At 42.7% G+C, this 23,036-nt stretch overlaps 2 protein-coding genes across 5 annotated transcripts in view; both read left to right on the forward strand.

The window, feature by feature from the left end:
• Positions 1-10,781, forward strand: part of CPD (carboxypeptidase D) — a 57,043-nt gene extending 46,262 nt beyond the window's left edge. The window contains 4 exon segments of the mRNA XM_023759494.1: positions 2,799-2,930; positions 3,464-3,649; positions 3,954-4,053; positions 6,712-10,781. Of these exon segments, the coding sequence (XP_023615262.1) occupies positions 2,799-2,930; positions 3,464-3,649; positions 3,954-4,053; positions 6,712-6,938 (645 nt within the window). The 3' untranslated portion in view covers positions 6,939-10,781.
• A 6,781-nt stretch (positions 10,782-17,562) lies between these two features.
• GOSR1 (golgi SNAP receptor complex member 1) overlaps positions 17,563-23,036 on the forward strand; it is a 37,964-nt gene continuing 32,490 nt past the window's right edge. Inside the window, exons 1-2 of one of the 4 annotated variants that reach the window (XM_023759487.1) lie at positions 17,563-17,784; positions 20,065-20,185. In XM_023759487.1, the coding sequence (XP_023615255.1) occupies positions 17,754-17,784; positions 20,065-20,185 (152 nt within the window). In that variant the 5' untranslated portion in view covers positions 17,563-17,753. The remainder of the gene's footprint in view (positions 17,785-20,064; positions 20,186-23,036) is intronic. The other 3 variants (XM_023759488.1, XM_006095557.3, XM_006095558.3) reach the window with 3 other exon arrangements.

Consider the following 23,036-nt stretch of genomic DNA (forward strand, 5'->3'; position numbering starts at 1 on the left):
TTGTTCCACCTTTTGGCTCTTGAGAATAATGTGTAACGGACATTTGTGTGCAAGTATCTGTTTGAACCCATGTTTTTAATTCTTTTGGGTATATACCTGGAAGTGGAATTAGTGTTCGGATTCTAAGTTTAACTTTTTGAAGAACTACCAAACTGTGTTTCAAATCAGTCAGTTTTACATTCCTATCTGCAATGTAGAAGGGTTCCAATTTATTCACATCCTTGCCAATACTTTTTATTTTCCATTTTTAAAATTACAGCTATTCTAGTAAGTGTGAAGTAGTACCTCATTATAATTTTGATTTGCTTTTCTGAGATGACTTATGATGTTGAGCTTCTTTTCATGTGCTTATTAGCCATATGCATATCTTCTTTGGAGAGTCTATTCAAGTCTATTGCCCATTTTAAAATTGGTTTGTCTTTTTGTTGTTGAATTTTAAGAATTCTTTATATACTTAGTATATTAAACCCTTATCAGATGTTTGATTTGTCAATAGTTTGTCCCATTTGTAGGATGTTGTTTCACTTTCTTGATAATGCCCTTTGATGCACAGAAGTTTTTAAATTTGATTGTCATATTTAACTATTTTTTGTTGTTGCTCATACTTTTGTTGTTATATCTAAGAATTCATTGCAAAATCTAAGGTCATGAAAATTTACCCCTGTGCTTTCTTCTAATGAGTTTTATGGATTTAGCTTTTATATTTGAGTTGAGTTGGTGGTGCTTTTTAGTATGTGTGTGTTTTGTTGTTAATCCTCACCCAAGGGTATTTGTTCCATTGCTTTTCAGAGAGAGTGGAAAGGAGGGAGGGAGAGGGAGAGAGACAGAGGAGAGAGAGAAACATTGATGTGAGAGACACACATCGATTGGTCACCTCCTGCACGTGTCCCAACTGGGGCCGGGATCGAACCTGCAACCCAGGTACATGTCCTTGACTGGGAATCAGACCCACGGCCCTTCGGTTCGAGGGCCAACGCTCTAACTGCTGAGGCACACCAGGGGGAGTTGGTTTTTGTGTATGATATGAAGTAGGAGTTCAATTTCACTTATTTGTATGTGGAAATCTAGTTGTCTGAGCACCATTTGTTGAAAAGACTATTCTTTCCCCATTAAATGGTCTTGGCACCCTTGTCAAAAATCAATTGACCATAGATGTATGGGCTTATTTCTGGACTCTCACTTCTATTCCATTGGTCTATATGTCTCTTCTTATGCAAGTATCACTGTTTTGATTACTGTAGCTTTGTAGTAAGTTTTGAAATTGGGAAATGTGAGTACTCCAACTTTATTATTTTCCAAGATTTTTTTGACTATTGAAGGCTCTTTATAATTTTATTTGAATTTGAATATTGTCTTTTCTTTTTCTGCATAGAAAGGCTGTTGGAATTTTGTTAGGGGTTGTGTTGAATTTATAGATCACTTTGGGTGACATCTCAGCAGTATTGTCTTCTTATCCATGAGCACAGTATGTCTTTTCATTTACTTAGGTGTTCTTTAATTTCTTTCTGACAGCATTTTAATTGCTTCCATCTTAATTTAATTTAATTTAATTTAATTCATCTAATTTAATTTATCCACTTCAAATTAGTCAGGAGTTGTTAGCTCAGTCATTATTTTCACATATGCAACCAGAAAATTTACTTCATAAATGTTACAGAATTCATAACTATGTTACAGAATTAATCAATTTGATCTAGAAGAGAGCAACACTCAATGTGCCATGAGAAATTAAAGACAGAAAGGGTTACACCTAGTCAGAGATGTAGCCTTCTCTTCATAGAGGACATGGCATTGGGTGCAGAGATGGTGAATCAGCAAGACATTTCAGAACGAGGAAGCAGGATGGGCAAAGGTCAATAGCAGTCTAGTTTACTTAGAATGTGGAGTACCATGGAGAGCAGTGGAAGACAAGAATGGAAAGAGAGTTTGGGGATTTGAATGCTTTGTTTTCCGAAGGAATGGGAAGCCACTGAATGTTTTAAGCAGATATAATGACATGATCTAAACTGTTCTATGGGGAAATTAATTTCTTAGCAGTGGGTTGGGGTAGTTTGGAAGAAGAGAGATTGTGGTACAGGGAGACTGGTTTAGAATAGCTTTAGACAAGTAAGAATAAAAGCCTAGATTGGGGCAGTGACAGTGGGGCTGGAGTCACAGGATTAAGTTTCAGAGATATTGTTGGGGTAGAAGTGACAGGATTTAGGAAATTATGGATGATAGCAAGACATTGAAGTCAAAGACGAGATTTCATGTCTATGTGAGAAAATGAGTTAATACCATTAAATGAATTACAAAAAGGAACAGGTCTGGGGGAAAGGTGGTAAGTTAGGTTTTGGAACGTGTCCACACAAGCAGATTAATTGCTTTATTGTAAGCAGTGGCTTGAGGCTGCAGGTTGAAAGTATCAGAGGACAAGTGTTAGTGCTTCTACCTCTAGAGTCCAAGAACAGCAGTGAAGTTCTAGGGTTTAGAGGGAAGCTAGCCTATTGCATGTACTTATTCATTCATTTATTCCACAAACCATGGTGCACCTATTGCCAGAAACTGGGAAGCACTGGAGACACAAAAATGAATTAGACATAGTCCCGGGTCTCAGTGGCCCTCTTAGCAGCAGCCATGTTTGTGACTGATTATGATACTGAGTGATTTATTTATATTTGCTATAAAATACTTACAGATTCTTTGCTTACATCACCTGAGTTTTCTTTTTATTCCATTTATTCTATTTGTTGCATTACAAGGCTTCATTCTTACTTTTATTACTTTTCTTACATTTACTTTTGAATTTTATATTCCAGGATTATAGTGTCACCTATGGCCACTGCCCGGAAATCACAGTGTACACAAGCTGCTGCTACTTTCCTAGCGCAGCACAGCTCCCTTCCTTGTGGGCAGAAAATAAAAAATCTCTTCTTAGCATGTTGGTGGAGGTGAGTCTTCCCCTTTTAACTAGAAGCAAACTCCCAGGAATATGTTCAATGAAAAGCTTTATCAAAACATTTTCTTAATCTTTTACCAGAGTTTATATTATTTATTTTAAATGTATATAGAAAGGAGAATGTGGTTCAATTTATATTGCCGGAATAGGTACATGAGTTCACATATTTGGAATCTGCTGTGATTTAAGTAACTTAACCCTGTGAGATGTTGCAGTTTCGTTCATTTGAATATCACACAGTGTACTGTGGCGGAAAGTAGTAAATCATTAAAGTCATCAGAAGATCTGTGTTCTGACGCTTTCAGCTTTGACTCTACTAACGTTCCCTTTTCCTTTATCTATCTCTTTGCCTCTGAAGCAGTGAATGAGTAGCAAACAAGGTCAGAGTCAGTGGGGAAGAACAAATAAACCAGTCTTATGAGGGATTTTGTTGTTTTGTTTGTTGTTTTTGTCATGCCTCAAACTATTGCCTCTAGACCATCTGGCATGATGGAAACATAAATTTATATTTTAAATATCTTTCAGGTTCACAAGGGAGTTCATGGATTTGTCAAAGACAAGACTGGAAAACCAGTCTCTAATGCAGTCATTGTACTCAATGAAGGAATCAAGGTACACACAAAAGAGGGCGGCTACTTCCATGTCCTGTTAGCCCCAGGTGTCCATAACATCAACGCCATCGCAGAAGGGTATCAGCAACAGCATTCGCAGGTAAGAGACTCAGATTGAGTAGTATCATGTAAATTCTTATTCTTAATAGTACTTCTATTTTATTTTGAAACTCTTTCTAGAAGCACGTGAGGAATAAAGAAATAAAAGTGTGACCAACTCTTGATTCTGATATCTTGCTATCTTTCTATCTTTTAGCAACAAAGGGGAAATTTTTATAGCATTTGCATACGTTAGATGACAATGAATCATTTTGTTGGTTTGCTGTAATGTCCCTAGGGATACAGCAGGGATACAATATACCTGAAGTAAACCTTTTCCTAATTCTTGTACCTTATCTTTCCAGGTCTTTGTGCATCATGATGCAGCTAGTTCTGTGGTCATAGTCTTCGACACAGATAACCGGATATTTGGTTTGCCAAGGGAGCTTGTGGTAACTGTATCAGGTAAAGAAATGTAAATTTTTGGCAGTTGTAGTTAACAATAGTCCTGACATTTTAAAAATTGATCACCTCTGTAATCACCTGAAGCTAATCACTTTTCTTCTAATATCTCCTTTTCTAACATGAATTTTCTGGAACACGGTTCTCCCATGTTTTTTCATGGCTTGCTTCCTCACATTTTCAGGTCTGTACTCAAATGTCACTTCCACAGAGGCCTTCCCTGATCACCCTGGCTAAAATAGTACCCCTGCTACTATCTCCAACCCACGTGCTTCTATTACAGCACTTACCACTATCTGACATTATATTATACTAGAGGTCTGGTACACGGATTCGTGCACCAGTGGGTACCCTTCGGCCTGGCCTGCACCCTCTCGCAATCTGGGACCCTTGGGGATGTCAGATAGCCAGTTTTGGCCTAATCCCCGAAGGCCTGATCCAGATAGGAGGGAGCCTGATCCCCGCAGACCCGATCCCTGATCCCCACAAGCCTGATCCAGACAAAAGGGAGCCCAATCCCTGCAGGCCCAATCCAGACAGGAGGGAGCCCAAACCTGTGCATTGAGTGTTTGTCCCCTGGTGGTCAGTGCGCATCATAGCGACCAGTTGACCTGTAGTTCGGTCACTTAGGCTTTTATATTATATATAGTTAGTCACTTATTTGTCTACTAGAGGCCCGGTGCATGAAATTCATGCAAGAGTAGACCTTCCTTCCCCCTGCTGCCGGCACAGGCTTCCCTCTGGCACCTGGGACCCGGGCTTCCCTCACAGCCCCGGCTTCATATGGAAGGTCGTCCGGAATGATGTCTGGTCTAATTGGCATATTATGCTTTTATTATTACAGATAGTCAGTCTCTCCAAGGGTCTTAATGAAGAGTTGTTGACTCAATGAATGATTTGCTTTATATTAAGATCATAAGCCCCTTTAACTATGACTTATGTTATTACTGTTTTTCCATGATCTTGGAAGGAGGAAATATTTGTTTTCTCCAGGATTAATGTGTGCCATTGCTTAATTACTGAAAGGTTAGAAAGAAAACAGTATGTGGTAAAAGATATGTGGTATATCTTTTTGACACAAAGAGCCTTGGTTCATTTCTAAGTGCAACTTGGATTTAATGCAAAATAATCAAGTTTTTTTAAAATATATATTTTTACTGATTTCAAAGAGGAAGGGAGAGGGAGAGAGAGATAGAAACATCAATAATGAGAGAGAATCATGATTGGCTGCCTTCTGCATGCCCCCTACTGGGAATCAAGTCCACAACCCAGGCATGTGACCTTGACTGGAATAGAAGCCGGGACCCTTCAGTCCACAGGCCCATGCTCTATCCACTGAGCCAAACCAGCTAGTACTAACCAAGTTTTATTACAGGGTGTATGGGGGAAAGATCCCTAGTTGAAGGAGAGTGGTGTATTGGAAACATGATCAGATCATAGGGCCTGTTGTGGAGTGCTTAAAGTAGAGACATCTCAGCTTGAACCAGATAAACCATGGATCACTTAGTGGTTAGAAACACAGGAATGACGATTCAGCCACGATTTAAATCTGGTTCTACCACCCATTTGCTGTTATGAACTTAATTTAAATTATGATTTTACTATTATTTCCTGTCATTAAGACTCTTATTCTGATAACCTTATGTACAAATCTTTTAAATAAATGAGGGGTTTTAATGAAATGAAAATTTACTGGAAAGGAAAAGAAGCCTTTGATAAGTTGCAGAATAGTGGGCAGTTTGATTTCATTGTGGTGAAAGGAAAATGTATATACATACACATGCATGAAGAAAAATCTGGAAAAATATGCACTACAGTTGTTAAAATGACCTTGAGATAATGGAAATGTGGAGATGTGGACTTTGGGGTTTGGGTTTTTAGTATTTTTGCTATCTGTGTTTTTCTCATTTTGCATACTATAGATAAACTACTTCATGTAATATTAAAAGATTGTTTTTAAGTACATGAAATAAAAATAAAATATATGAATGGAATATTATTAAAAGTATCGTCATAAGTAGCTATCTATATATATAAAAAGCCAGTGACCATAACACTGAAACAACCAGTCTCTATGACGCCCACTGTGGCCAGCAAAGCAGCCTGATCAGGGGGTGGGGCCAGCAAGCCAACCTCCTGCAGTCCCTCCCCCACGACCGGACTCTCCCACCCAGATCAAGGGAGGGGCCGGCCAGCCAAATGCGTCCCTCGCCCCTCCCCCCCTGGCCAGCCCTGCCCCTGATCACCCCCCTCCCCACCCCATAGGAGTGGGTCCAGCCGGCGACCTCCTGCAGCCCCTTCCCCTGGTTAGCCTGCCCCGATGGTCTCCCACCACCCTGATTGCCTACAGCTCCTTCCCCACTTGAACCCCACCCAGATCAGCCCCCTCACCCCGATCAGGGCCAGAGTCGGCCTGCCCACCGCCCGCAGCCCCTCCCCATGGCTGACCCCACCCTCACTTGGCCTCCCAACCCCAATTGGAAGCAGGGCCCGCCACCAGCCAGCCCGGCCCTAATTAGGCCCTGACAGGCCCAGCCCTGATCCACCCTGATTGGGGCCAGGCTCGCCAGACCCCACCTGTGCACGAATTCCTGCACTGGGCCTCTAGTTTATTTATATCTTTAAAGTAGAACACCATTCATGTGGTGCTTTGTTTGACAGGTGCCACCATGTCGGCATTGGTCCTAACAGCTTGCATTATTTGGTGCATCTGCTCAATCAAGTCTAACAGACACAAGGACGGCTTCCATCGGCTCAGGCAGCATCACGATGAGTATGAAGATGAAATTCGCTTGATGTCAACCGGCTCCAAGAAGTCCCTCTTAAGCCATGAGTTTCAGGATGAAACGGACACTGAAGAGGAAACATTATATTCTAGTAAACATTGAAACACACACCTTGCATATCTCCCAGACTAAGAACCAAGCAAAATCACAGTTCCTTTTGGGAGACACTGCATTAAGAAGAGAGACTATCTTGCTTCTTCAAAGAGCTTTGGGAAGTTAACTTGCTAAAGTTGTATTCTCTGTGAATTTGGCTGGCAGTTTTGAACTTCCTTAAAGTACTCTTACCTTTTCTTAAAAAAAAAAAAATCTGCTTTCTATTTATGCAGCAGACATGGGACAGCCACTTTATTATTCTTTTTAATTTAAGATGAGCTGTTTGGAGCTTATGTTATAACTGCATAAAGCCAACTAGTGGATGTTGTATTTTGCACATCAGGTGTTTCCTAGTGGCTTTAGCTTTTTTCCTTTATTTTTTAAATGGCCAAAAGAATCCAGAAATATTAAGGCAGGGACAGCAGTCAGAATCTGACATAAAGCTTTAAAACTCAAGGTTTTCTCAACCTTCTGAGGAGTACTTTTCTCTAGTTATTAAATAGCTGGAGTTACTCTTATTCAGGTTTAGTGGAGGCTGAGTTGATTTTTAAACATGTAACATTAGGAAAGGAATAAACGGACTTCCGCATTTGCTTTCTACCTGTTCCAAGGCTAGATCAGAATTAGTGGCCTGTGCTCTTGGCAGGATTTCACTACCTCTCATGTAAGGTTTAGCAAAGTTTTAAAGATACCCATTTTAAGGGAGAATTTGCTGACTTTGTTGTAAAAGATCTAAATGTCCATTTGAGTGGAGCTAAGAGGGAGATCTAGCAAAAGCTAAAACTCATGTTGCCTATCTTTTAACTTGGTAAAAACCCATAGGTGCTGCTGCTTTTATCTGTGAAATACTAGTTATTCTAGGAATGCCTAATTCGTTAAGATTCCCTAAATTTGAACCTTTTTCTGTGTTGTACATTTACGGTTTTCAGATTACCCAGCAATCTACAAGATCTGAATTCTACTGAAAATGTCTGGAAGTGTGGAAGAAACCTACTTGGCACATTCTTAACCTACATTTGAATACAAAATATCTACACTTGCTCCAGCCCAAACCTACGCCCTATAATACTGTTATTGAAATAGCTTGGCCAGTCTAATTCATATAGATCTCTGCAAGTGATTGGGTTCTTTGTCCTAATGCTTCATTTGACAGTCTTTTTTTGTTAACCAATTTTGTTAAAAGTTCAGTTGAAAGCATTTAAATATGGCTCTCTCCATTAAAAAAACAAAAGCTATGAACTGCTGTGTGATGTAACACTGTGGTGAAAAAGTATCATCTTCACTGCAGTTGGGTTATTGCAAAGACCTGAAAGAGTTGCATTTTATTGTGTCTGTAATATCATGCTATTCAGTAGAAATGATGCTTTTTTTAAGTGTGAATCTTACCAATGATCTAATGGTTTGAATGTTTTAATGGCCATGTTACTGCTGAATTTGTACCAAATCAGGGGATCTAAAAACTTGCTCTCATCTTTTTAAATTGTGTTCCGTATCCATTAATGTATCAGTCATCTCAAAGCCTTCATGTGGAGTGGTTTATCACCCCCTAAGTTATTCAACAAAGTTTTGTGAGGAATGCACCCAAAATGGCTTTATAAAAAACAAAAGATTTGGTTCAGCAGAAATAATGAAGTCATGACACTTATTAATGAGTATCTGTGCTAAATTTGGGTTGTTCCAGGTTAAGCCATTCTGGTATTAATCCTATTATTAACAACTCTAAATTGTGAGCCCTTGCCACATACATAGAACAGTGTTTGTGGGATGTTAATATTTAATGAAATGTATATGATTTAATTTCTTCTCATAATAACTTTACATTTTCCTTAAGAGGATGATGTAGTGGTATTGCTCTTTTCAGCTTGATTTTTAAGAATTTTTAAAACTCAGAATGCCAACAAAGGGCCTATGAGTGGCCGGCTCTGCTTGAGACATTTCAGGAAGAAATTAAAGTCATTGTGATAGCCTTTACTTAATTAGGTCTTCATTCAAGGATACCTTTTAAATTCATTTCTCTCCTGAATTAAACATGTCTTTAACTGTACATTACAGTGGCTGGAGTCCATGCCTTTTAAACGTGTAAATTTTTTTTTAGAAATTAACATACAAGTATTTATTTTCATATTTTTCCCTGAAAAGAAAGCCAAATTCTGCTATGAATCTTTAATCTTGAATGAACTTCTAAATAATGCATTATTCTGGAAAGCAAGGCCTCTCAGCCTCTATGACCTATTAACATGAATGTACAGGACCATGACTACTAAGACTGTGTTCTCTGCCCTGTTTTGTCTTTTATTTGTGGATCTAATCTGATATTAGACCACATTAATTGCATAAGGCATTGAAGCCATATGGGATAGGGAATGCATTTTTCAGTGTTTCTCCTAGACTTCCTGTTTCCTTGGAGTCATGGAGGCAAGTAAGTATTATGATATTTGACCGAGTCTGAGTTGTGCCTTTCTTTACTCACAAGGCTTTTCCCCCTGATGATCAGTTTGTAAACCTTTTCCCCTCCCAACTCCTTAATAAAAACAAAGTGATTGAGTAGGTAATGTTCAAAGTGTCTGCCTGTGTAAATGTATTGATTATGCAGTTCATTAAGATGAACTTAAGTTAATTTCAGGAGGAAAGACCTTTGGTTTTGATGTGTTTTGGTGAACAGTTGGATAGTGATCGGGATCCCATCCAGTTGAGGAATGCTTGCAATTCTCAGTGGAGGGAATTTGCTTTGCGACTTTGTCATCCTCCAGAAAGGAAACCCAGTGTATAGTTGGCCCAGTGTGACTGACTGGTTTACCTTTGGTAACTCACCTGACTGGGATTTGCCAAATTAATGAATATTGACCTTAAAACTAATTATGAGTTGACAAATAAATAAAAGGTAGTGCTTATGCCTGAGCTTATTTTGTTTCTGAGCTAACACTAGGTTACTCAGGAGCCGTGAGCTATTTTTCCATTTTCATTTATTCTTAGCAGTAGTTTTATCTTCTTGTCAGAAACACACTTGTCCCAGGTTTTGTCCCTGCTATATTAAAAGCTTCTTGGCTGTGAATGCTATACCTAGTGCCCTATGTTATGGTTCTCTGGTGGAATTGTTTTTAACAAGCAATTTTATTGTTATAAAAATGTTCCACTGTGTTTGATGTTCAATGATTTTTCTATCTAGCAACTTTTTGATAACTCTCTGGGTTTCTGATTTGTTTCAATTAAAGCAGATTCTTGGGGAGGGGGTGGTGATTAGGGTCCTTGACTAATGTCAACTGAACTTAGATTTATAATTTATGAAGAAATAGCCCCCAACGTCCATTTCTTCTGTGTTTTAGCAATAATTAAGACTCCACTTGACTTTCAGAATATCGTCCTAGTTTGATTTTTGATTTGACAGAATATATTATGACATTTGAAAGTAGGCTACCATTTTGAGTCCATTGGACATAAATTATGTAATAAGTATGATTATTTTTATAAATGGCATAACGTAAATATACAAACTGCATTCTGTGCTGGCCATGCTGCAAATTTTATGGAGGTATGACATGGTATTTTTTTATGTTTAGATTAAAAATCAGTTTTTCACCTCTCCATTTCTTTCAGTGACATTCCCCAGCTCCAGAAAAAATCTATTGCTATTTATATGAGGTGCCTAACACTCATCCCTCTCAAGTGCTTCAGTCTTTGTTTATTTCATGCACTGTGCCTTCAAAAATTTTAAAAGGGACTTTAAACAAAGTTGGATGGTAGTTTTAAAAAGTCAATCTGTGTAATTTATGTGAAATCTAACTGTAATGCGGTCCTTTCTGTTTTTTATATGTAAACAGATCTAATCCTGTATAAAAGTTATTTTATGATGTTTGTCTTTGTGTTTTGTCTCATGATCTCTTCTCAAAAGCAATAGACCAGAAAGAGTTAATGTTTCAGTTTGAAAGTTTATACATAGTTTTTCTACCTATACTAGGGGGAAAATAGTGCCAGGCCAGAAATACAGGGGAGTTACCTGGAGAGTGTGTCCGTCTCAAATTGACTCAGAAGAAAACTATCTTTTTGAAATAATTACATCATATAGTAGCCACATTTCTCCCTTCTGTTTGTAACTCAGCTCAGTCATCACAATGAACACCACAAAACTGGCCATCGAAAAGTTCATGTACCCATTTTAAACTTGTTTGTTAAAAATGTGATCCTTTTTACAGATGAGCTCCGTTAAAATAATTTGCCCTGGCTTTTCTCTGCATAGTGGCGATGAATTCATTTTGCAATAATATGTTGTACTGCTGCTCTAATAAGAATTGGGGACGCAAAGTTATAGAAGAAACACGGGCTCTGCTGACAATCATAGTCCAGACCAGAGAAATAGAAAAGGAAATAAGCTATATTTCTGTAGCGAGTGGTTCTCTACAAAGGAGTCTGCTCTAGAAGAAGGAGAGCGTAGCGATTTGAGCATGGACTTTGGAGCTGAGCCAATCTATGATTGATTCATGGCTCTGCTACTTGCTCTCTTGAGACTTTGTTTTGTAAAAATTTCTTAACCATCTCTGAGTCTCAATCTCTGTACCGGTTAAGGATTGTAATGAGAACTAGGTGAAATAATGTTAGCAAAGGGCTTAACATAATATTTTACTCAGAATTGAATGACTGTGGTAACCAGCATCATTTGCTGTTGCTGATCCCTTTGAGAGAAAGTTATTCTATCAAATATATGAACAAAGATATGTGTAACAAGTAATCCTTTTTAAAATATATATATTTTATTGATTTTTTACAGAGAGGAAGGAAGAGGGATAGAGAGTTAGAAACATCGATGAGAGAGAAACATCTATCAGCTGCCTCCTGCACACCCTCTACTGGGGATGTGCCTGAAACCAAGGTACATGCCCTTGACCGGAATCGAACTTGAGACCTTTCAGTCCGCAGGCCGATGCTCTGTCCACTGAGCCAAACCCGTTAGGGCCAGGTAGTCTTTCTTAATTTAGAAGAAATCCCTAGACATGAATACTAAAAAAAGAAAAAAACCTGAAAGTCTCCATTGTGTGATTCCATAAATTGTCTATAGCATGACAGTAAAGTTTAAAAATTTGTGCCAAATGTTTTATATCCTATACTAGAGGCCCGGTGCACGAAATTTGTGCACAGGGGGAGGGGGGGCGGGGTACCCTCAACCCAGCCTGCACCCTCCCCAATCCAGGACCACTGGCTCCTAATCGCTCACCTGCCTGCCTGCCTGCCTGGTTGCCCCTAACTGCCACCCCACCCCCTGCTGGCCTGATTGCCCCTCACTTCCCTGTGTGCTGGCCTGGTCACCCCTAACTGCCCCCCTGCTGGCCTGGTCACCCCTAACTGACCCCCTGCCGGCCTGGTTGCCTCACACAGCCTGCTGTTCAGTTCTTTGGTCATCCCTCACTAACCCCCCTGCCAGCCTGGTCGCCCCATGCAACCTGTTTGGTTGTCCATTTGGTTGTTTTGGTTGCGATGGTCGCTTAGGCTTTTATATAGAGAGATAATAAAAGGCTAATATGCAAATTGAACAGCGGAACGACCAGTCATTATGATGCGCACTGACCACCAAGGGGCAGACGCTCAATGCAGGAGCTGCCCCCTGGTGGTCAATGCGCTCCCCCGGGGAGCACCACTCAGCCAGAAGCCAGGCTCACAGCTGGCGAGTGCAGCAGCGGTGGTGGGAGCCTAAGCCGTCAGTCGGACATCCCCAGAGGGCTCCCGGACTGCAAGAGGGTGCAGGCTGGTCTGAGAGTACCCTATCCTCCAGTGCACATGCACTGGGCCTCTAGTTTGTTTATAAATAAAATCAGATTGTATGTATGCTTATTCAGTGCAAACAGTCTTACTGCTGCAAGAAGTCTGAACAGTGATGGTGTTTCTTTGTTCCCCAATGTTTGAAACATTTTCCTGAATTTTTGTCAGGAGTTTTCTCATAACTGAATCAAGACCCTTTTGATTTGTATCATGAACAGTAATCTGATTATGTTCCGTTTTCCAGATTTCTAGACGCTGATTGTTTTCAGCAAACATGAATGCTCAATGCTAATACACTACTCAGTTATGAATACACGCCATCGTGTAGATCTTCATCTCTTATTCTCACTTGCAGTTAGAATGCCAGTGATTCCATGGTAGTTATTGCATACCTCAGATAAATACAGTCATTTACTAACCACAATTTAAAAGCAATCAAATCAGCATATAAAGCCCAAGTTTAACTTTAATAGTATAACTTCCACCTTACGTTAATCAGTAGAATGTTAAAAGAAAGCATGTTATTTCTTTGGCATTTTGGCTGGATTTAGATGGAATCCTATTTCCTATGACTGTGTAAACAAATGTAAACAAGGCAGGCAAGAACTGGAGTAGAAAGGTGTTCCAGATTAGAGGTCAGCCTGGGAGAAGTTTGAGGACAGGAGGGTGAGAAGACTGCCGAGATGCCGACTGGGCAACATTTTTTTTTCTAAGCTGTTTGAAGGACTGGAGAGGTACTAGGGTAACAAGGATTGATGGGGTCTAGATGCAAAGGGAGTTCAGGGGTGAATATAACAGTAAAAGTTTCCACCTGGAGGCATTTGCTGATGGTTAGGTGGTGACTAAGAGAGACACTTAACAGCAGAGAGGCTAGGCGAGAGGCAGAGAGCATGAGGAGAAGCTGTAGGCGGTATCAGTGGGTCGGGGGAAATACAAGTTCAGCACCTACCACGGAAGAGGCCACTGGTCAACAGACTCTCAGATAAGACATGTAAGTGGCTGTACATTGGAAGTAAGGACTCATCAGAAACAGACCAATTGGTACAGAGATACATTTCCACTTGGACTTGGTCCCACCCCTTACTGTGAGCTGATGTGCCCCTACCTTCTGCAAGAAGTAGCAGTGAACTGTCTCTGGAGGAAAAAGATGTCATTTGAGCCTCAAGTGATTGGTACACATTCTAACCTACAATATACAGCATCCAATCAAAAGTTACTTTTATTATCAAAAGACAATAGCAAATAATGAAAGATCAAGAAAAAAAATAGGAATAGTCCCATGGGAGTTAGATTTTTTCATTTCAGTTAGAAACTTTAAAATAATGGTGATGAATACAAGAAAGAAGACAAAGAATTTTAGCAAATAAAATCTATTTAAAAATGGAGGCTTTTGATTCTGGACAAGATGGAGTAGATGTATTTCTCTTCCACTAAGCACAGAAAACACACACACACACTCACACACACAACAAAAAACCCTCATGCATTATATATAAAACAAATACTAAATCTCAGAATGGTGGAAGAAGAAGGCAGGATAGGGACCTCAGGATCCAAGAAACAACACAGTGGTGAGTTCCCTGGTTATCTTTTTGCCTTATAGATCCCATAATGGGTGTTGCCTCATATCCCACAATGGTTACTAGAGAAACTGGCAACCCTGAAATGTCAAAGGGTATAGGAAGGGGGAAAGCCCAAAGAAAAGACGTCTTTGGCCATAAAACCAGGAAAGAGGCAGCCTACCAAGACAGAGTAGTTTTAGACAATAATTGCACTACTCCAGCCAAATGCTCAGAAAAAAACGGAGTCCTGTCTCTACCCACTGCCAGCAAAGGCTGCGTGGGAAGCCTACACTCCATGCTCACCTGGCTGTCCTGAATGCACTCCTCCCCACCTTCTGGGTGGTGTCAAAGAAGGCCCAGAGAGGAGCCAGGACTTCCGCCATGCACTGCGGTAATGAGGCCGCCATGAGGTGGCGGTGGAGGCCACGTGGGGAGCAGGAACAAGGTATCAAGAGGCCAAAGGAAAGCCTGAACGTCCACTCCCCCTGGCAGGAACAAGGAAGTCCTCCACCTCCCCTGCGAGCACGCTGTCATAGAAGTTCTGCTTAAATGGAGATCTAAATAAGATGCAGAGTCTTATAATACCTGAAGTATCTAGGATACAATTGTTAAAATCACTCATTATACCAAGAGCCCAGAAAATTTCCATGTGAATGAAAAAAGACAATCAATGGATGCCAACATCATGATGCCACAGCTGTTGGAATTATCTGACAAGGATCTAATAATATTTTAAGGAGCAATTACAAATAAACTTAGGAAAAAATGATAGTCTCAGCAAAGAAACAGAAGATATAATGAGGAACCAAATGGAAATTAATTTTAGATCTGAAAAATACAATAATTTTTAAAATATTTTTATTGATTTCAGAGGAAAGGAGAGGGAGAGAGAGAATCATTGATCAGCTGCCTCCTGCACGCCCCCTACTGGGGATTGAGTCTGCACCCGGGCATGTGACCGGAATCAAACCTGGGACCCTTCAGTCCGCAGGCTGACGCTCTATCCACTGAGCCAAACAGACCAGGGCTGAAAAATACAATAATTTAAAAAACTCAGTGAATAGGCTCAATAGCAGAATAGAGGGGACAGAGAAAAGGCATCCCTGTCAGTGAGCATGAGGACAAAACAGTACAAATGATCCAATATGAACAGAAAATAGAAAAAAATTAGTAGACCCTCAGAGATATGTAAGACTTTAACAAAAGACCTAGCATTCATGACATTGGAGTTCCAGGAGAAGAGAGGAAAGAATATGGGGCAGAATAAGTATTAGAAGAAATAACAGCTGAAATGTCCCCAAATTTGGCAAAACATAAATCTAAGATTCAAAAAGCTGAGCAAACTCCAAGCAGGATAAAACCAAAGAAATCTACACTAAGACACATCACAGTCAACCTTCTGAAAACTAAAGAAAAGTAAGTTTTCCCCCCAAAGGATGGAAACCAACCTTTATTGCCATATGTGTTTTAGCAATATTTTTAGTAGAATAAAAGTATCTATTTCAGAAGGAAATAACATTCCATAATATTTTAGATTTATAAATATTTTAAATGACTTTAATGACTTTCCTCATTATATTCAACCCCAAACCTGATATGGGGATTGGTAAACTTTTAAAAAAATTTAACTTTTTGCCATCATCATTTATGCCCTCTATGCCCTCTTCCACCTCCCCCCATCAACTCTCCCACCCCACAATCACCACACTGTTGTCCATGAGTTCTATTTGCTTTTTGCTCAATCCTTCCACAGCCTCCTCATTACACTCCCTCTCCCATCAGAGCTGTCTGCCAGCTCTTTTTATGTCAAAAATAAAATGTTTGGAAAGCAGCCCTGGCTGGTGTGCTCAATGGTCAGAGCATTGGCCTGTGAACCAGAGAGTCTTGGGTGTGATTCCCCATTGAGGGCACACACCTGGGTTGCAGGTTTGATCCCCACCCCTAGTCAGGGTGTGTGCAGAAGGCAACCAATCGATGTGTCTCTCTCACATTGATGTTTCTCTCCTTCCCTCTCTCTCCATCTCCCTCCGTCCTTCTAAAAAATCAATGGAAAAACCTGGTTGGGTGAGGATTAACAACAAAATTTTTGAAAGCAGTGAAAAAGGAAAGATGCCTTACCTATAGTAGAAAAACATCTAAAACAGCCAATTTCTCACCAGAAACTGTGGACGCCAGGAGGAATTGTCACTTTTATCAAGTGCTGAAAGAAGAAATTGTCAGCCCCAGATTCTATTTCTGGCAACGGCATCTTTCAGCAATGGAGGGGAAATCAAGACATTCTCAGATGAAGAAAAACTAATAGAATTTGTCTCCAGCTGGCCTACTCTTTCAAAGATGGCTAAAGGAAAAAAAAGAAGAAAAAAGATGGCTAAAGAACATTCTTGAAGCAGAAAGAAAATTATAAAAGAAGAAATCTTGGACCATCAGGAAGGAAGAAAGAAAAACAGAAAGGGTAAAATCTGGGTAAACACGGAACACTTTCTTTCTTCTTTTGAATTCTATAAATTAAGTTGGCCCGGCCGGCATGGCTCAGTGGTTGAGCTTCGACCTATGAACCAGGAGGTCACGGTTCAGTTCTGGTCAGGGCACATGCCCGGGTTGCGGGCTCGGGGTGTTTCTATCTCTCTCTCCCTCTCCCTCTCTGAAATCAATAATAAATATATATATATTTTTAAAATTATGTCTGACAGTTGGAACAAAAATTATAACGTCTGATGTAGTTCTCAATGAATGTAGAGGAAATGTTAAAGGCAAGTATAGATGGGAGCAGGTAAAGGGACAAGTGTAATTTAAATACCTTTACCGCACGTAAGGTTCCTACATTTCGCTGGAGCTGGTAAAATGTGGACAGAAGTAGACTGTTTATGTCTCTATAAAGGGCGGGTTTGGACAGCAGCTAACAGCTTGGGGGGTCAGGATGACCAATGGAAGCAGTTAGCACACGGTCTAGATTCGGTGGCTGGAAGGAAGAGGGCTGGGACTGGAGCTACTGCAGACAGAGGAGAAGGCGACCGCGCAGAAGGGCACGAAGGTCAGAGGTCCGGGATGACGGAGCACGGGGCGCAGGTAGGATGAAGAGGTCGGTTGGGCTTGGGAAGAAAAGGGCCTCTGGCTCTGAGAAGGGAGAGAGGCCAGCTGAAGAGGTGCACTGCGAGCAGGTGAGGCAAACAGGGAGCTGGGGCTGAGGATGACTTTCCTCTCAGACACGTAGGTCCTGCTGAGAGAGGGGATGAACCGAGCAGAGGGCGATGATGCGATGATGCGATGATGCAACCTTGCAGCGCAGAGAACGGATAGGAGCATCAGAAAAGCAGGCGTGTCCGGCGCCAAGCATGAGATTTTCAGTCGCGCGCCTCGAGGGGTGTCAAGCGATCAATCGACCACCAGGTGGCGGTGTCTCTGGAGGCTCACGTATCCCATCGGCCCTGGCGCCAGGGCGGAAGAAGGCGCGGAGGCGACTCTCTGGCCCGCAGCGCCTGGACTCTCGTCTCCCGACTGACGTCGGACAACAAAGATGGCGGCAGGAACCAGCAATTACTGGGAAGGTAAGGGCGAGGCCTCCGGCTGGGACTCGCTTGGGGGCGGAGGGGCTGAGAGAGGACGGGTGTTGGGGGCGGCAGCAGAGGAAAGGGCCTGGCCTCCGTGTGACCGAGCGGGGGCGGGCAGGGCGTCCAGTGGGAGCCTCGGGGCCTCGGGGCCTCGGAGAAGGAACCGGCTGGGGCAGGGGGCTGACCCGAGAGGCGGCGGGGCCTGGGGCGGGGGTCGGACCCGGAGGGCTGAGCGGGGATGGAGAGGAAGCCGGGTCTGGGTAGCCGGAGGAGAGCCAGGCCGAGAGCGTCGCGGAGCCCGGACGAAGGGGCTTTCGTGTAAGCTCTGAGGTCGGGGAGGGAACGAGTGTTGGGCGAGGATATCCCGAGGCCGGGAGCCCGCAGGAGCCGGCGCCGTGGACAGTTGGGAGGGAAAGGAGAAAGGAGGAAGGAGCTCGTCGGCCGGGCCATCGAGGGGCGGTTGTGTGAGCGGAGTGTCCGCTGCTGAGCGCCCTCGGCTGCCGCGGGCCGGGCCTGGGAGGTCGGGTCCGTTTGCTGGCGGAGGAAATAGCCTGACCCGTCCGCTCCCGAGATCCGTTTCGTTAATCAGAGAAAGTTGAGAGAACCAGCGTGAATTGTAATGATTGCATTTGTGATGCCTTTTCTACCAGCAAAACAGAACAAAACACAAAATCATCTTGCGATTTGACGAGCGCGTTTCTTTGATTCCTGAAAGAGGACCCGTGTGAAAGTCATGTCCTGGGCCGCGATGGCAGCGCGGGCAGAGAAGGCTCGCTTTTCTCTTTCAAGTGTTTGCTTTACTGCAGCCTAGAGACTGCTCTCTGAATTATATTCTTTTTCCCTTTTGAACTATTCCCTGTTGCTACCCCCTGAAGCCTCTGGAAGCCACCACCAGCAGCAGGATGGTCACTGTCAGCCTCCGGGGCTCAGATGCTTAATTCTGAGTTAAGTCCATGCGTACTTGCCTGTCGTGCGATGAGAATGCCTCTCCTTGCTGTTCTCTGCTGGAGAAGGCAGTGACCGGCGACAGAGGGCGGGCTGGTCGTTTAAACCGTATTCAAAGTGACTGTGCGGCACGTGTGTCCTGGCTCGGAGGTAGTTTTGATTTCTGCAGCAGTGGCTGTGGGATCCTGAATACTCGTCGCCGGGCTGCAGGTTTTGGAAGCGCTGTGCTGTCCTCATTGTAGCAGCTTGTTGTGGACAACCGGCTCTGCGCCAGGCGCTTTAGATACAGGATTTCTAGTGCACAGGGAACCCCTGGAGATCGGGGTGTGGAAAAGGAAAAGCTGGGGCTCGCAGGTTCAGTAGATCGTCAATACACCGCAGAACTTGAGGCTGAGCGGAGGCTCTGAGACTCGGTTTCTGGGGGAACACGCTCCACCGCTTTACGCTGCTCCCTACTTCTGGTTGCTGATGAGTGTATTGAAATAATATTTTGTATTGCTCTGTCCTGAAAGAGGAGGTCCTTACAGGATTCTTCCCACCTTCCAGCCCGTTCACGTTGACCTCCTCTTCACCATGAATGAGATTCCTTACAACTGCATGGGGGTGTTGGGGCTGCCGCTTCTCTCACTCAGCCACTTGGATGCCAAACCAACGTCTCTGCTTGCTCGCTTGTTTCTGTTGTATTAAAACCTACGCTGTTAGTTTGGTTGTGCTTACACTTGACCTTGTTAGTAGCACATTGTCATGGTTAATTTCAGCCTCTCCAAATTTGGGTAAGCTTATTGAAAGACACCTGTTTACATCTTTGTCAACGATTATTTTGTTCTTCATGCTCAATCGCTTAAGTCATTCTACTATTAAGAATTTCATGAGCCTAATAAAGTTTTGGGATATAAAGAAATAGGAAAATCTCTGTCAAAAACAGTGATGGTTTCTTTTTTATAAAGTTAAATGGTAAATTAATAAACCGCAGTCAGTTTCTTCGTGATTTCTTTTGTTTTCCCCTAACTTAACAAAATTTATTTGTTGCTATATAAATAATTTCAGGGATTTAGAACAACCTTTGTTGTCTAGTTGTCTTTTGGATAAAGCCGAAAATTTGCGTCTCCCCCCTGCCTTTTTGCCCCACCTGAAGTTTATTTAAAATAAGTGACGGTTTGCTTTGCTGGGTACATCTTTGGTTTCTTCCATTTAAAACTTTTTAAAAAATTGAACCTAAATCAATATATGATCATTTTCATAGTTTGTTTTCTTCAGAATAGCTTTGTGAATTTTATGTCTACTGATGAATTTTTTGTGTCTGAATCATTTGCTTTTATAATTTTGTTAAAGATCTCAGGAAACAGGCTCGACAGCTGGAAAATGAACTTGACCTGAAACTAGTTTCCTTCAGTAAACTGTGCACGAGTTACAGTCACAGCAGTGCCCGAGATGGAAGACGCGACAGGTATAGGTACTACCAGATCCTCTCTCTTATGCCTTAAACTGTATAATGTTTTTAAAGCATCAAAAAATAAACTAAAATGTAACCCTGTAATTGTTCTATTGGTGGATTTTTGGTATTTTATTTTTATGTAATTTTTTTTTTAGTGATTTATGAAAATTCTTAATTCTTGAAACTAGTATTAATTTGGGGTTCTTAGGCAAAGATTGTGACAATGTCAGGAGGAAAATGCTAAGGCTTACGAATGATTTTGTGTCAAAAATAAGTTTCTAGGTCAATCAGTTTAAGAAAATGTGGTTGATTTGTCCATATTGTATTCTTATACCTTCTGATTGCTAAATAGATGTGAGGAACTACCCAAATGCCAAGTACATATACTGCTATTCTGGCATTTTAGAATGAATCTAATGCAGTGTGTATCCTCCCTACTAATCATCTAAGCTATTTTTAATTTTGGTTCTTTTATGAGAAACCAATATACTACTATATTGACTGTATAGAAACTGTGTTTTTATTAATTGAGGTAACATTGGTTAATAACATATAAGCTGCAGGTGTACAACATCGCAGTTGGACATCTGTGTGCATTGTAGTGTGTTCACTACCAAAAGCCTGGTTTCCATCTGTCACCTTACATCTGACCCCCTTTACCCATGTTTGCCCTCCTCCTATTCGCCTTTCCCTCTGATAACTGCCCATCTTTTGACTGTATCTGTGAGTTTATTTTGTTTGCTAGTTTGTTTCTTTTTTGTATTTCATATATGAGTGAAATCATATGGTTTTTGTCCTTTTCAGTCTGTCTTACTTAGCATAATATCCTCAAGGGCCATCCATGTTGTCACAAATGGCAGTAGTTCATCTTTTTCATGGCTGAGTTCATTCATTCATTGATGGATACTTAGGTTATTTCATACCTAGGCTACTGTAAATAATGCTGCAATAATATAGGGGTGCATATATCTTTTTAAATTAGTGTTTTTATATTCTTCAGATAAATACCTAGAAAAGGAATTGATGGGTCATATGATAGTTCTTTTGGAAAATGTAAATTCTTATCTTTGAATCTTTTGCTCACTTTAGGCCATTCACTTGTTTCAAAAGTATTAGGAAATATTTCAGACATGTAGAAAAGTATAAAGAATAATATATTGGATTCTCATGTTCTTATTTCCCACTTTAAGAAATAATCTTGACCAATTCAGTTAAGCCCCTGATAGCATCCATTTTTTTCATCCTCATAATCTCCATATATATTTTATGGTATGTGTTTGTATTCCTAAACAATTCATAATATCCTATCAAAGTTATTTTGCAACTTGCTTTTTGGTTTAACATTATCTTTGAGATTAAGCTATGAATACATTTAACATACATTATTATTACACTAGAAGCCCGGTGCACGAAATTCGTGCACTTGGGGTGGGGGTGGGGGTGTCCCTCAGCCCGGCCTGCACCCTCTCGCAGTCCAGGAGCCCTCGGGGGATGTCCGGACCATCAGTCAGACACCCTTAGCACTGCTGTGGAGGTGGGAGAGGCTCCCTGCCACCCCGCTGCGCTCGCCAGCCGTGAGCCCAGCTTCTGGCTGAGCGGCACTTTCCCACTTTCCCTGTGGGAGCACACTGACTACCTGCTCCTACACAGAGTGTCTGTCCCCTGGTGGTCAGTGTGCATCATAGCGACCGATCATTCTGCCATTTGGTTGATTTGCATATTAGCCTTTTATTATATAGGACTAGAGGCCCAAGGCACAAAAATTTGTGCACTCGGGGGTGGGGGGTCCCTCAGCCCCGCCTGTGCCCTCTCGCAGACTGGGAACCCCCAGGAAAAAAAAGACCTGCTGGCTTAGAACATGCTCCTGGGTGGCAGAGGGGCAGGGCCCAGTCCCTAGGTGCAGACCCTGGTCGGGCTCAGAGCAAGGGCTGATTGGGGAGTTGGGGCGCCGCCCCCTGTCATGCACAGAGCAGGGCGGATTGGGAGGTTGCGATGCCACCCTCAGTCACGCTCAGGGTGGGGCCGATTGGGGGGTTGGGGCACCGCCCCCTGTCACACTCAAGGCAGGGTCGATGGGGAGGTTGCAGCGCCACCCCCTGTCACGCACAGAGCAGGGCCAATCAGGGGGTTGGGGAGCTCCCCCCTGTCATGCACAGAGCAGGGCCCATCAGGGGGTTGGGGCGCTGCCCCCTGTCACTCACAGAGCAGGGCCGATCAGGGGGTTGGGGCGCTCCCCCCTGTCACTCACAGAGTAGGGCCGGTAGGGGAGTTAGGGCACCACCCCCTGTCACACACAGAGCAGGGTGGATCAGAGGGTTGGGGCACCTCCCTCTATCACCCACAGTGCAGGGCCGATCAGGGTTGGGGCGCTGCCACTGTCACACTCAGGGCAGGGCCAATGGGAAGGTTATGGCTCTACCCCATCACACACAGAGCAGGGCCTGTCGGGGGGGAGGGGGGGGGTTGGGGCGCTGCCCTCTATCACCCACAGAGCAGGGCCGATCAGGGGGTTGGGGCGCCGCCACTGTCACACTCAGGGCAGGGCCTATGGGGAGGTTATGGCTCTACCCTGTCACACACAGAGCAGGGCCTGTGGGGGCGGGGGCAGGTTGGGATGCCGCACCCTGTCACACACAGAGTCGCAGGGCGATCAGGGGGTTTGGGCGCTGCCCCCGTCACGCTGATCCGGTGCCAGGAGGGCTCGCGGGCTCCGCTGATCCCGGTGCTGGGAGGCATATTACCCTTTTACTATATAGGATAGAGGCCTGGGGGCCAGCTGGTTTGCCCTGAAGGGTGTCCTGGATCAGGGTGGGGGTCCCCACTGGGGTGCCTGGCCAGTCTGGGAGAGGAGCTGAGGGCTGCTTTCAGG

Source organism: Myotis lucifugus, unplaced genomic scaffold (assembly GCF_000147115.1).
Source record: "Myotis lucifugus unplaced genomic scaffold, Myoluc2.0 scaffold_157, whole genome shotgun sequence".
Lineage (NCBI taxonomy): Eukaryota > Metazoa > Chordata > Mammalia > Chiroptera > Vespertilionidae > Myotis > Myotis lucifugus.